This window comes from Eumetopias jubatus, unplaced genomic scaffold (genome assembly GCF_037043125.1).
Source record: "Eumetopias jubatus isolate StellerSeaLion01/CBP00866 unplaced genomic scaffold, mEumJub1_p1.0 scaffold_15, whole genome shotgun sequence".
Lineage (NCBI taxonomy): Eukaryota > Metazoa > Chordata > Mammalia > Carnivora > Otariidae > Eumetopias > Eumetopias jubatus.
Genome location: NW_028274821.1, coordinates 87869914 through 87882602, shown reverse-complemented (window position 1 = coordinate 87882602; position 12689 = coordinate 87869914). Strand labels below are relative to the sequence as shown.

The 12689-nt window shown below is 48.7% G+C and overlaps 2 protein-coding genes across 12 annotated transcripts in view; both read right to left on the bottom strand.

The window, feature by feature from the left end:
• Nucleotides 1–2474, bottom strand: part of SPTAN1 (spectrin alpha, non-erythrocytic 1) — a 60867-nt gene extending 58393 nt beyond the window's left edge. For all 9 annotated transcript variants that reach the window (XM_028107815.2, XM_028107817.2, XM_028107816.2 and 6 more), the window contains exon 1: nt 2366–2474. The gene's annotated coding sequence lies outside the window, so the exon portion shown is untranslated. The remainder of the gene's footprint in view (nt 1–2365) is intronic.
• Nucleotides 2475–8107: 5633 nt separating this feature from the next.
• Nucleotides 8108–12689, bottom strand: part of GLE1 (GLE1 RNA export mediator) — a 28722-nt gene continuing 24140 nt past the window's right edge. For 2 of the 3 annotated variants that reach the window (XM_028107786.1, XM_028107788.1), the window contains 4 exons: nt 12192–12296; nt 10931–11013; nt 10182–10245; nt 8108–9321 (listed from right to left, as the gene is read on the bottom strand). In XM_028107786.1, the coding sequence (XP_027963587.1) occupies nt 9253–9321; nt 10182–10245; nt 10931–11013; nt 12192–12296 (321 nt within the window). In that variant the 3' untranslated portion in view covers nt 8108–9252. The other variant, XM_028107787.1, reaches the window with a different exon arrangement.

Here is a 12689-nt window from a genome sequence, read left to right as displayed (position 1 = left end):
TGAATATGCTTTCTAACACTAAACACGCCCTCCCCAGATCCACAGTCCAATAAATTAAGCGAGACTCCCAAGACTAGCCGATTCCTAAATCCCCTTCCATTCAGTTACAAAACACCAAGACCTCATGAGAAACAAGAAAGAACTCAAGCTATAGAGATCTGACTTGGGCCTCATTTACTGGTATATTTCCTTTACAGAATACTATTTCCTGTTCAAAACCCATACAAGAGGAATATGCAAAAAAGGTGGAAGGGAGGTAACTGGCACAGCTGCTCCGTGCCCCGGGGCCCAGGCCCCAAGTGCTCGGCCGGCTCTGCACTCCTTCTCAGCATTCCGGGAGTCAGCACTTGCCATCAGGGCGGCGCATTCTTCTACCTACTCTGACCACAGCTGCAGTAGCCCGGACCACATAGCTAGCGGAGTCCTTGCATAGCCCACGGAGGATTGATTACAAGGCCGGCCTCGTGCCCACTATCCTTCGTGCAGGTTCAGCAATGACAGGGCTGTGGACTGCAACTGACACTCGCTGCTTAGCAGTCGGCCCCTCCCTTTGGGATGAAGGCAGGTAAGGAAAAATAGAGCAAATTCTAACCCAGGGAACCAAAAGAAAGATGTATTTATAAACCGGATCTCACCACCTAAACCTGTTCATCAGATATTTGACAAGCTCATATTACAGCCTGTGACATATCAGATTTCTCCAATTGCTAGATTGCTACAAAACCCACTGCCAAGACCAAAAGCATATCCGAGGATGTTACTCAGCTGATGGGTTACTCTAAGAACTGCTTCACATCTGTCCAGCACTGGGCAAATCCTCCCTTCGAGGTCCGTCTCTCTGTGGAGGTCCCTAGATAACAGCTAACACACTTTGAGGGTCCCCTTGAGTAATTATTGGCCCAGTTACGAAAAGAGGTTTATTGTTAATTTCCTGCAGAGGCCCTTACTGCAGCACATTTTTTTTCCCAACAGCACATTTTTAAACTTTGACTTCAATTTGACCTTTGAAAATCTAAGACTTTTGCTGCAACAAAAGGGAAAAGACTAGTTCAGGAGTTGGAACCTTGGCTCAATAGCTTCATACAGCTGAGTGGCTATTCTTAAGATTTTCTGTTTCCTGACACCCCCACCCTTCCATCTTTGATACATTGTTTTACTTAGGTCCGATTGCTATGACTCCGCAATTTCTCCACACATTAGAATACTTCAGATGGTCTCTCTTCTATTCTTCTCTAACAACCATGATGGTTTAGTTTTTCTAAAATACCATGATGAAGACGTAACAAAGGGCCTACGTATTTTAGTATCTATTATATAAAAGAGATTTGAGAAGGTGTTGGGGCAATTCGATCATCTCAATCCAACTTTATGGGCTATTGAGGCTTTTCATTTAAAACATATGCATATGCAACCCTTAACCTTGACAAGCCCCTTATTTAAAATATTCTGTCCCAATGCATCAAAGAAACTCTTAAAGACAATTTTCTTTAGGAAGCATCTTGTCAAATTCGCAGGGCTAGCTTTCAAACAAAAGGCTGCTCTATCATTCAACACTGCCGTAGCTGTAGAATTTTGGACAAATAATATAATGTCCACCAATCGAAAGACCGTCTCGGGTGGGGCGGGGGGTAGGGGGAGGGGAATAACTCGTAAGCTATTGAGTTATTGGATTTGAGTCTCATACAAAGAAGCGCCGCATCTACCTGTTATTTACAAGCAAATCACAACTGGGTAGGAAAGAAATGTTTATTACGAGGAAGGAAAAGGAGATGGCCAGTCTCGGACCTCTCTGCGTCTAGAGAGGCGGCCAAGAATCGCCACATTGGATGAAATTAAGGTCAAAGAGCCCTTTCCTCTATGCTCTCGGCTCTCCCTCCCTCAAGGGCTGGGCCGGCACTGCTGTGGGGACTGGGGAAAAGGAGCTGCAGAAGTCGCTCCCCACCGAGGCAAGGGATCGGGGGCGCTGGGGGAGCGCTCTGCAGGAAGGGGTATGGTGACGATCCCGCTAGGGGCCCCCGCCCCACCTGCCGCAGCCGGATGGGGCAGGGCGGGGCCGCAGCCCGGCTTGGGGGTGGGGGAGCGGGACGGACCCAGCGGCCTCGCCTCCCCCCCTCCGCCCAGTCAATGACATTCCAGCGGCCGGCGCCCAGGCTGGGCCGGGCGGCTCCTCCGCAGCCCACGCTCCCCGGGCCCGTTGCGGCCGGCCCGCCGGATCCCCGCCCGTCGGAGGGAGCTGAAAGGCGGCCGGGCTCACCTGTCCGCGCTCGGGCCCCGCCCCGCCCCAGGGGCTGCCCGGCTCCCCACCCAGGGGCCGGCTGCCCTCGGGCCCTGCTCCCTCCCCGAGCTCCCCTGCTCCCCCTCTCACCGGCTCCTGCAGGGTGAGGGCGGTGGGTGCGCCGGGCTGGGGGGGGGGGTGTTGCTGAGGGACCGACGCGCCTCCGCGGCCTCCCACCTTGCCGTTCGCTCCGCAGCGGGTAGTGGCGGCGACGCGCGCGGCTCGCCTCTTTTATAGGCGGCCACGCGCGTTCCGGCGGCGGGCGGGCGCGAGCGCGGGGGAAGCGCCGGGGCGCGGCGCGAGGGGCGGGGGCGAGCGCCGGCAGAGCTAAGGGGGCGGAGCTCTCGCCGGCTCGCTTCCCGATCGCGGGACGGAAAGGGCCGAACGCTCCCGGAAGGAGCCGAAGCGCCGCTGCGGGGGAAGAGCCGACTCCGGGGAGCGCGGCTGGAGGATGGGAAAGGAGGGCGCGCGCCAGGGGTTGGGGGAGATGGTGCAATGGAGTCACTGCCTTCGCGCGGGCGGGCCGAGATGCGGCAGCCGCCCCGCCCTTCCGCACCTCGGATCCTCCAATCCTGCCCCTCCCCGTCCTGCAGAGAATCTTCTGCACCCCACCCCGCCCCTCCGCCCCTGGGAGCCCTTCCAGGACTGCAGCGAAGGGCGGGGCAGGGGCCGTCGCTGCAGTCTGGCTGGGGATGCTGCGCACCCATGTCTGTAAAACGCCCAGTCCCCAAGGGTGAGATCACCCCCAGGCTTTTCTTCTTCCTGCCCCCTTTCCCTAGGAGATGGCTGCGGCCGGGCCCCAAGTTAGCCTACTCTGGTGGGGGCTGGGGCCTAGAAACCGAGGATGATTTGGGCTCCAGGTTTGAGGTGGTGGTAAGAAAAGGCCAAATCCGATCCCCCAAGAATAAAGACTAATTTGGAGTTGAAGTCTGTCGTTTGGGATTTGGAGAGTTAATAATTTCTTATATCCTTATAGCGAAAGCTTTCTGACAGGTCGCCGGTGGAATAAGATGCATTAGTCGTATTTTATAAACAAGACGTTAAAGTTCTTCAGGCCACAATTAATTGAACTTTCCTTATGTACCAGGCGCTTTGCTAAGCATTTCATGTGTTAACCTTTTTTTTCTTGATCTGTGCAATAATTTTACAAGGTATGTATTATTCCCCCATTTTAGAAATGAGCACTCTGACATGGAAGCTAGGTCTCTTGCCTAGGTTAAGCAGCTAGCAAGAAGAAAGGCTAGGATTAAAAAGAAGAAGAAGAAGAAGAAAAGCTAGGATTTGGATCCAAGCAGTCAGAACCTTCTCCTCGACACTATGTTCTGCTGCCTTCCCCTAGGAAAGGGAGGCACTGCAACGGTGGATGCTAGGGTGCTGGGGTGGGGGGAAAGGGGATTTCTGGAGTTTCTGTTACTTACAGTCTTAGCAGTTTAAGAGCCTGGCTCTAAACTCTGGTGCAGCCCAGAGCCCTCTGTTGGGAAGCCCTTTCCCCACCCCCTGCTTCTGTGACAGCTGGGCAGCAGCCATTGGGAGTAACACCCAGATCATTCCTGGGCAGTCAGGCAGACCAGGAGCTCTGCAGCTCGGAAGGCCTCAGCCTCCTGGTTACCAAGAGGCCCGGGACACTGTACCAGAACTTGGGCCCAGGCCCAGCCCTGGGCTTCCTGGTCCTCTGCCGTTTGGCCTTCTTCCCCTGTGCCTGGGATCCGCCATCTGGTTTCTAAGCTGCCCTCTTCTAAAGAAATATTCTCCTATTCCCTCAACCCATCGGAGTGCAGGGAAAAGGAATGGCCACACCCCAGGAGCAGCTTTGTAGAATCTGGAGGAAAAACGTAGGAGCTAAGAGGCATTTCCTGCAATCTTCTATAAAGAGAAAACAGGACTGGGTAACGCCTCCCTGGGGTGTGCGTTTCTGGAACAGTTGATGGCGTCGACAGCCTCTTCTGCACCGGGGAGCAACAAAATGTTTAATCATATAATCAGCTCTGGGTACAAGATGGCTTACACAATCATAGCTCTCCAAAATTTCTAAGATCTTCTGCTCCAGCAAGGAATTGGTCTCAAGGGCCTGGGCATGGGCTGTAAAAAGGGAAGATCTTTCTTGTAAATCACTACAGCCTCATGGTGAAATGGGGATTTTGTTGCTTTTACCAGATGAAAAACAGTTTTGAGAGCTGTGGTACTGGTACAGAAACTAAAATCTTACTCTTTGATCCTTTGTCTGATCTGAGACAAGGCCAAAACCCATTATCTCTGGCCCTACACCTCCCACTCACTCACCCACCCCATTCTGCACTTGGCACTGGAAATGAGACGTTGAAAAAGCCCTTCCTTATGTGTTCTGTTGTGTGCCTACCTCACCTCCCACCAATTTCACTGTACGCCTAAGGCTCTGCTAGGTGTATAGGGAGAGATGACAGAGCAGATAATGGCTCTCTTTGTTTTGGAGAGAAACTCAGTCAGGAAAAAAAAACAGTGCAGGACAGTATAGCAATCAACTCCCAGTTCCCAGTGTCCTCCTGAACAGCAAGGAGGGGGGCGGAGAGACTGAATTCCAGCTTTTTCTATCCGCCACCCCCCCAGTTCTCTGAAGGTTTGATATGCACCCTAAACTTAGGCATCCAGATAGTCCCAATACCTTTTCAAGTTCAAGAGGACAACTGATTGGAAATACACAAAACATAATGATGTTTTCATCTGTTCCAGCCATGGAAAATTACCCTCTGGCTCTCCCTGGAGAAACTCCCTCTCCCTCCCTCCTCTCCCTCTCTCTCTCCCAATCTCCCTCCCGATCCACGTGCACAGCAGTTAACAAGCACCAAGCACTTCCACTTCTTCTCTCCCCATGAAGGAGTTGATTGAGAAGTTACCCTGGCACGTGGACTGTACTTCTTCCCAGATGACATTCTGCAGTGTCAGAGCTGGCAAGGAACACAGTGGCTGGATGACCCCCGAGGATGTTATGCTAAGTGAAATAAACCAGACACAAAAGCACAAAGACCGCACCATTCTACTTACTTGAGGTCCCCGTTAGAGTCAAGTTTATAGAGACAGAAAGTAGAGCAGAGCTGGCCAGGGGCTGGGGTGAGAGGAGGATGGGCAGTGAGTGTTTAACGGGGACAGGGTTTCAGTTTTGCAAGAGGAGAAAGTTCTGGGCACAGACGGTGATGGCTGTACAACAGTGGGAATGCATTTAATGCCACAGGACCATATACTTACAAATGGTTGAAATGGTAACTTTTGAGTGATGTATGTATTTTACCACAGTTAATAAACAAAGCAGGGGCGCCTGGCTGGCTCAGTCGGTGGAGCACCCGTCAGGGTTGTGAGTTTGAGCACCATATTAGGCGTAAAGATTGCTTTAAAAAAATAAGTAAGTAAACATTTCCTCCCTTAAAAAAAAAAAAAAGGTGGGGCGCCTGGGTGGCTCAGTTGTTGGGCGTCTGCCTTCGGCTCAGGTCATGATCCCAGGGTCCTGGGATCGAGCCCCGCATCGAGCCCCACATCGAGCCCCGCATAGGGCTCCCTGCTCCGCGGGAAGCCTGCTTCTCCCTCTCCCACTCCCCCTGCTTGTGTTCCCTCTCTCGCTGTGTCTCTGTCAAATAAATAAAATCTCCCCTTTTTTTAAATAAAATCTTTTAAAAAATGATTAAATATATGATTCATAAGTTCAACAGACCGTATTGGTGATATACTTCACACTGATGGACTTGAAAAGTATTTGAGGTATTACTGAGTGACCACAGGTTACAGAACAACATGGGTTCCGAGTCTATTTACTTAAGAACTATGCTTGTATAAGAGTGTATATAACTGGGGCACACGGGTGGCTCAGTCAATTAAGCGTCTGCCTTCAGCTCAGTTCACGATCCCAGGGTTCTGGGATCAAGTCCTGCATCGGGCTCCCTGCTCAGCAGGGAGTCTGCTTCTCCCTCTGCCCTGCTCATGCTCTCTCTCTCAAATAAACAGAATTTTTAAAAAATAAGGATATTCATTTTTATGACCACAGTACAATGATAAAAGTCAAATTAATCTTGAATACTATTATCTAACTTACAGACCTCATTCAAGTTTTAGCAATTGTCCCAGTGTCCTTTATAAGACACTGAATTTTTTAAAGACTTTTTTTAAAGAATCTTTTCTGGTATAGGTTCCAATTCAGGGTCATGTACTGCATTTAGTGTAAGCAACCTGAAGAAGCTAAAAGAAAAATGTTTCTTGAATGCATCAGCTGTTTAAATTCGTATTAAAAAAAAAAAAAAATGGAGCCCAGCTGTAAACTAGAGAATAAGTTCTTTTTTCTTTTAGGGAGGCTCCACACCGAATGTGGTGTTACCGCAAATTCACCACTGCTCTCACCTGCTTTCTGCAGGTCCACAGGAAATCTAGTGTCAGGAACTCATTCAGTGGGACAGAGAAAGGGGAAGTGAGAGGCCAGGTCTGAGGACTCCGTCTGAGGCTCTGTGGCTCCCCTGGCTGCCCTGACACTGAGATGGAAGACAGCCAAACCTAGTTAGGTCACTGCTTTCAACACAGGAAGCTTGAGGAGTAGGGGAAGGAACTCTCCAGAACCATTCTTCTATCCAAGGGATGTGCAGGGTTTCTCTCCTGTTGGAATTTTTAACTCATCCTCAAGTTTGCTTTAAAATGATATAGGACAATGACAGAACAAAAATATGGGCACTGAGCCTGAGAAATGAGGTCAAGCTTGAAAGGAAGCAAGCAGGCAAGTGAGTGCCTGAATTTAAAAACTGGATGCCAGCCTTAGTATTCCACTTTAAGGAATCTGATGCTACCATCAGAGGTGTATCTATCGGCCAGCAATCGTTCTCAAGACGACCCTGTCAGCGAGTATCAAAAACCTGGCTTCCCCAATGCTCTCCTTTCTTGGTTTACCGTCAAGAACCTATTAGGAATTCTAAGCATCGACTGATGTGTGCAAGACTGTTAAACATGCCTAGAGAAAAAACATTCAAATATCAGGAGAGGTGTTTTCTATGGAGTGGTATAGACAGATTCAAAGTGGAATGGACTTCAGAGACCATTTTGTCCAGTCATTTTTCACGTTTCATTTTTGGAGGAACATTCCCATATATAATCTTACATAGAACCACAATCTATATATACAGCACATATAGCAAAATCCCTATGGCAGAGAGGATCCCAGGGTTCCCTTAGGGCCCCATGTACAGCTGGGCAAAATATAAGCTACAAACTCTAGTAGGCCCCGTGCACCTCAGGCGATCACAGATTATAGGGCTGGGCCCCATCCACTCAACATTCTGAAGTCAGGGCTTCCCAATCTCTTCCTGGTCATAATGCATAGAAAACAATGGCAAACAGCAACTGGCCTTGGGGGCCACAGCCACTGCAGGTCCTGCAGGCTAATGGGTCTGTGCCCCTGACAAACCCGCTCGGAGGCTCTGCCCTAAGGCACTGCCACGGAGCCCTGAAAACTACTATGCTCCTGACTCATCCAATTCTTGTGTTTTTGCAGGGGGAGGGGAAACTGGGGCTCAGCGGAGGCGAATGACTCACCCAAGGACATAAAACCTAAAAGTGAATTGCACCAAGTCTCCTGACACCTTCCCCAGAGTTCATTTTGTTGCATCCACATGAAAAAACTTCAGTACTTTTCCATTCCTGCTAGATAAAACCAGGTCAGTTATTGGTACATAATTCTGAAAAGGAATGACCAAAAAACAGTTTTCCCTAGGTGAAGGTCAAGAAGACAAAATAGGGAGAAACACACACCATTCTAGAGCTAGGCCAGTGACATTCACAGCTCAAGGTACAGGAAAGTGGCCACATCAACCAACTAGATACTAGCAATGGGTTTGTAAAAATCAAGCTTTATTCCTTGTTTTTTGGCACCAGAGTCTACAATTCATAGAAGGTATCACTTCAAGCCGCTCAGGAGTAGCAGGGGATATCCCGCCCCCCCAAAACACATCCCCGCAGACGACACATAGTACAGAGGAGATCCACAGCTGCCTGTAGTACAAAAGACGAGGAGTCTTTCCTAAAACAAACCTCAATTCTTATCTGAACAGCCAAGCTCTGAATTTCTGTAGTGGCTTTAGTCAGGCGAATCTGTTACCACTCTTTACTCAGGACATGTCAACAATTCTAAAGCAGCTCCCAATTCTTCCCAAACACCTTTATTTTATTTAACCCCTGAGTCATTGCTTGTAGATGCTCGGCTCATGCATAATGTTGCAAGGCCATCTCAGCCGTCTTCAACCAAATTCAAAAACAACCCCCGCGCCCCCAATCCCTGGTTCATGCATCCCTAGTCATCCAGGGGCCAAATTCCAAATTAAAAGGACCAACAGTGCATCCTGTTCAACAGAACATGTATTAACAGTCCTAGTCCCAGATGCTAAACTATGTCTGATACAATTTGGGACTTAATCTATGTCTACATCAGGCATTTCCTCTGAACTTATAAAGACTTCACAAGCCGAGAAAAGGAAAACCACTATAACCCAGACTTGCATGTAAGGATTTGGGCCTCAAGTATTAACCTGTACTCTGAAAAGGGACAGCATGACTTGGTGGGGGTCGGGAGGGCGGTGGGAGAGGATGGAGTGGAAGTGGTGGGCTCATTTCAGCTCAGAGTTAAATATAGTAAACATAGTACCTTTCAGAAGGTACTATGTACCTTCTGAAAGACACCAGACACAAGGGAAATGAATGATGAGACCAAGTACTAAGCCACTCTTCTCACCATACTTCAGAAATAAGAAAAGCCAATGCCATTTACTCTGCCATGTAGACCCCTTAAGGAGCCTCTAACCTTTGAAGAGACCTGCTAGGTTCTGGGACCCCTGAAAAGTCTCCTCTCCCAGTCGCAAGGTACAAATATATTGGTGGATTTCTAAATCTGACATGACTTCTCCCAAATACAGCTGTTTTCAGTTGCTTTATTATTGTCCCTCTGCAACAAAACGGTGACGGTGGGTGATGGAGGGCCATCAGGAACGCCAGAAGGAGGAAGTCAGAAAGCCCTTGGGGACAGGAACCTCCTTGCGCTGCAAACATTTCTGGTCAGGGAAAGATGGAGAAAACAGAATGATTTTCTGCTAACACTCCTTCCGACATCTAACATTTGGAAGAAGCTTTGAGGGACAGCAAGCTCAAGTCCTCCGAACAGCAGTCAACAGCGGGCAGAGTAAGACCAATGGCAGCAAGGAGACTTCTGCTTCTGTGTGAACTGCAGCAGAGGACCGAGGCCAGGCTGCTGGTTATGCTGCCCCCACCCCGCCTCCCACAGGCCCGCCTCATCCTTCTCAACCGCCTTCTGCCCACTCGGGCTACTGGAAAGTGGAAGTCAGGGGTCTTGTCCTGGCAGACCGACCACAGACTTCTAGGCTGTTGGTCAGACTTAGCCTCTGGTTTCCAGCACTGAGAAACGGGAGGAGTCTGGCTGAAAGTGTAGTTTGTTCTCATGGAGAAGAGGGACCAAATTTCCCAGTTCCCCTGACCTGAGCCTGAGGAAAGAACCTCAGCCAGCAAGCAAGAAATTTATTAGTGACACCAGACTCAGTAAGTATATTTTATTCACCCCTAAGACAGTTTCCCCTCAGGCAGCATGGACGATGGCGCATAAGATGATGATGAAATGCCATCCCTTAAGGTGAAGGGGGAATCAAGGACAAAAAAGTAGGGTTCAAAAAAAATCAAGAGGAGTGGCGACCAGCTGGTTCAGTCGGAAGAGCAGGTGACTCTTGATCTTGGGGTTGTATGAGCCCCATGTTGGGTGTAGAAATGACTTAAATAAAATAAAATAAAAAAATCAAGAGGAAGACTGCAATCCGAGAGCCTAGAGGTCCATGACTTGTGAGACACGGGTGCCCTCGAGGTCAACAACAGCTCAGAACGTGTTGGTCTAAGGACATCTTACCTCTAAGAACTGCTTGAGGCGTATGAAGGAACCCATCTGTCCTGAGCTTGTGATGGCTTCAATCCTGCAGGGAGAAGAAGAAGACTCACGGATCACAGCTGTGATTCCCACCTTCCTCTTGGAGAGGAGTTTGGGCCATTGCTGATCTAGAGGAAGGGGTAGATCGAATGATTCAGATGTCTTCTGGACTAAGGATGCTGTCATTCTTCCAGACGGTCTCAGGCTTCTTTTCAAACCAAGGGATAAAGGAAAGGGAAGACATTCCTTTCCAAGGTCTTTGCGATCAGGCAGGATGGGTGCTGCCAAGGCCTCTCCCCCAGCTGAAATGCCAGGGTGTTGAGGAATGAGAAGGGCACCTAAAGGCGAAACGCCATGACAGAGTCAAGCAAACAGTTGGAGAAACTGACTTATTAAGGGAGTTTGATTCTCTGGGTTAATTCATGCCTGCATGTAATCATCATCCCAGATTACCTGGGGGATTTTGGAAAACAGAGTTAAAGAAATGTCAGATATCTGAATCCAGGATCTTCTTAATTCATTTTTTCATTTAGCCAACAATATTTAAGAGACTCTCATTACAGTTCAAAAGCATTTATTCAACTATCAGAGAGGAGGATAAGAGAAGATGTCACACTTAATACATGTGCTTTTAACCAAGTCAAACCCAGCATGTCACAGCATGCAAGGGCCTCTGATACCATGTGTTTCACCCACTGAGTCCCATGTAGTCTATTCAATGCACCACATACCTGGGGAAGTAGTCTTCTTTGATGAGAAGGATCATCTTCCAGAACTGTACCTGGTACTGCTTCATGAGGGCATTTCCACACACCTAGGGAAAGACAGGCACTGTCAGAGCAGAGAATGCAAAGTCACACTCATGCGAGAGATCCGTAAAGAACACCAGCCCTCTGCCTTTCACTCCTACCAAGAATTTCAGCCACAGTGCCACTCAGCTAGCTCTGCAAGGGAATAAATGGAAAAATCCAACCTTCTTTGGAAGCATTTCTCTATATATGATAACACTTCCATTAAACCAGACCGCCAAGAGGCCAGGTATTTTAGCAAACTAGAAAATGTGAATCAAACTTATTTATTCTTTGATTCTACTGAATGGAAACCTTTTTGAAGGCATGGCATTCTGCCTAACCGTAATAAGCAGAGCATACAGAACATCACCATGTTCTCAAATTTAGTCATGATCTCTGCTCATGTCGTGTGACTTCAGGAACTCTAAGGTGAATGGAAGCATTTGGCATTCTAGGCTCAACAGCCCAGATCTGTTATGGTGTGTGCCCCCAAGCCTTTAACCTTTAAGAAATGTCTCCTTTCCACAGAAACCCTTACCCTCATCCTATAGTGGTGGCCCCTCATAGGCAGACAGGACCGTAAAGAACCTCTGGACGCGGGAGATACCTGACCCAAGCTGGCTGATCATATTCGTTCTCCCAGGAATGAGGGATCACAAAGATGGGACAGCAGTTCCACTACCCTGGGGGACCACACTGAGGCGAAGGGCTAGAGCCCAAGATGGCCCATCTTCTCCCCTGGGCACAGAGAACTAGAGAAAGCTGGCTTATAAGGAAGCAGCCTGCACGAAGAGCACAGGAAGGACCATGTGGCCCCAGAGAGACTCTTGGTATCTGGTAACATTCTAGTTCTCGCTTCGAGGCCCACATGACAGTCAACTGTACATTCTACCATTCTACCCTTGGTTCTGGGAATCAATGCTCTATCCCTAAAACAAATGTCCCTTTCTGCTTGTGCTGGGATGTACAGTTTTTTTCTTCTTTACAATAAGAAGACAAGCACACAGAGAAAGAAAGCACAGTGGGAAGAAAAGCCAAAAGCTAGGTTTGTCTTTAGCACTCGGGAAAAATGTTTTGACACCGGATCCTAATGCTGTTCACCACCAGCCTCTGTTTCTATACTGATTCCCGATCCAGGTCACGCAGTGGCCGAGGGCTGCTTCAACCACTGTCTCTCTCATGTGGTAACCGCATTACGTACCTCCAAGAAGTCAAAGAGGAGGGTGGCCGTCACATCTGACAGGGGCTCCGTATTTAAGATTTGTGCCAACCAGCGCCAGCCGTGATTTAAGCCATGAGGATGAACCTGGGAGGGAAGACATTTGGTCACGATTTGATCTCACTGTATCCAGAGATCTCAACTCCCAAGGTTATCCTCCAGCCATTACTAAGTGACATGAACCCCCCCAGATCACCAAAATCAAGCACATGCTGCAGAGCAGAACAAGACGAACAAATTCTGTTTTCAAATGTCCCAACACACTGGAACCCACACATCTTTTACAGGAACCCCTAGTCCACATCTGGCAGCTTTGGTTTCAGGGATTTCAACAGTTACCAATATAGACATTTTATTTATTATTTTTGGTACCTTTAGCACAGAACTCGGGACGCAGCAGGTACACGATAAAAATCTGGACTCGATCCATTACGATCCCTTCTCGTTAGGTTCCCGAGTACATTAACTTCTCCATATCTC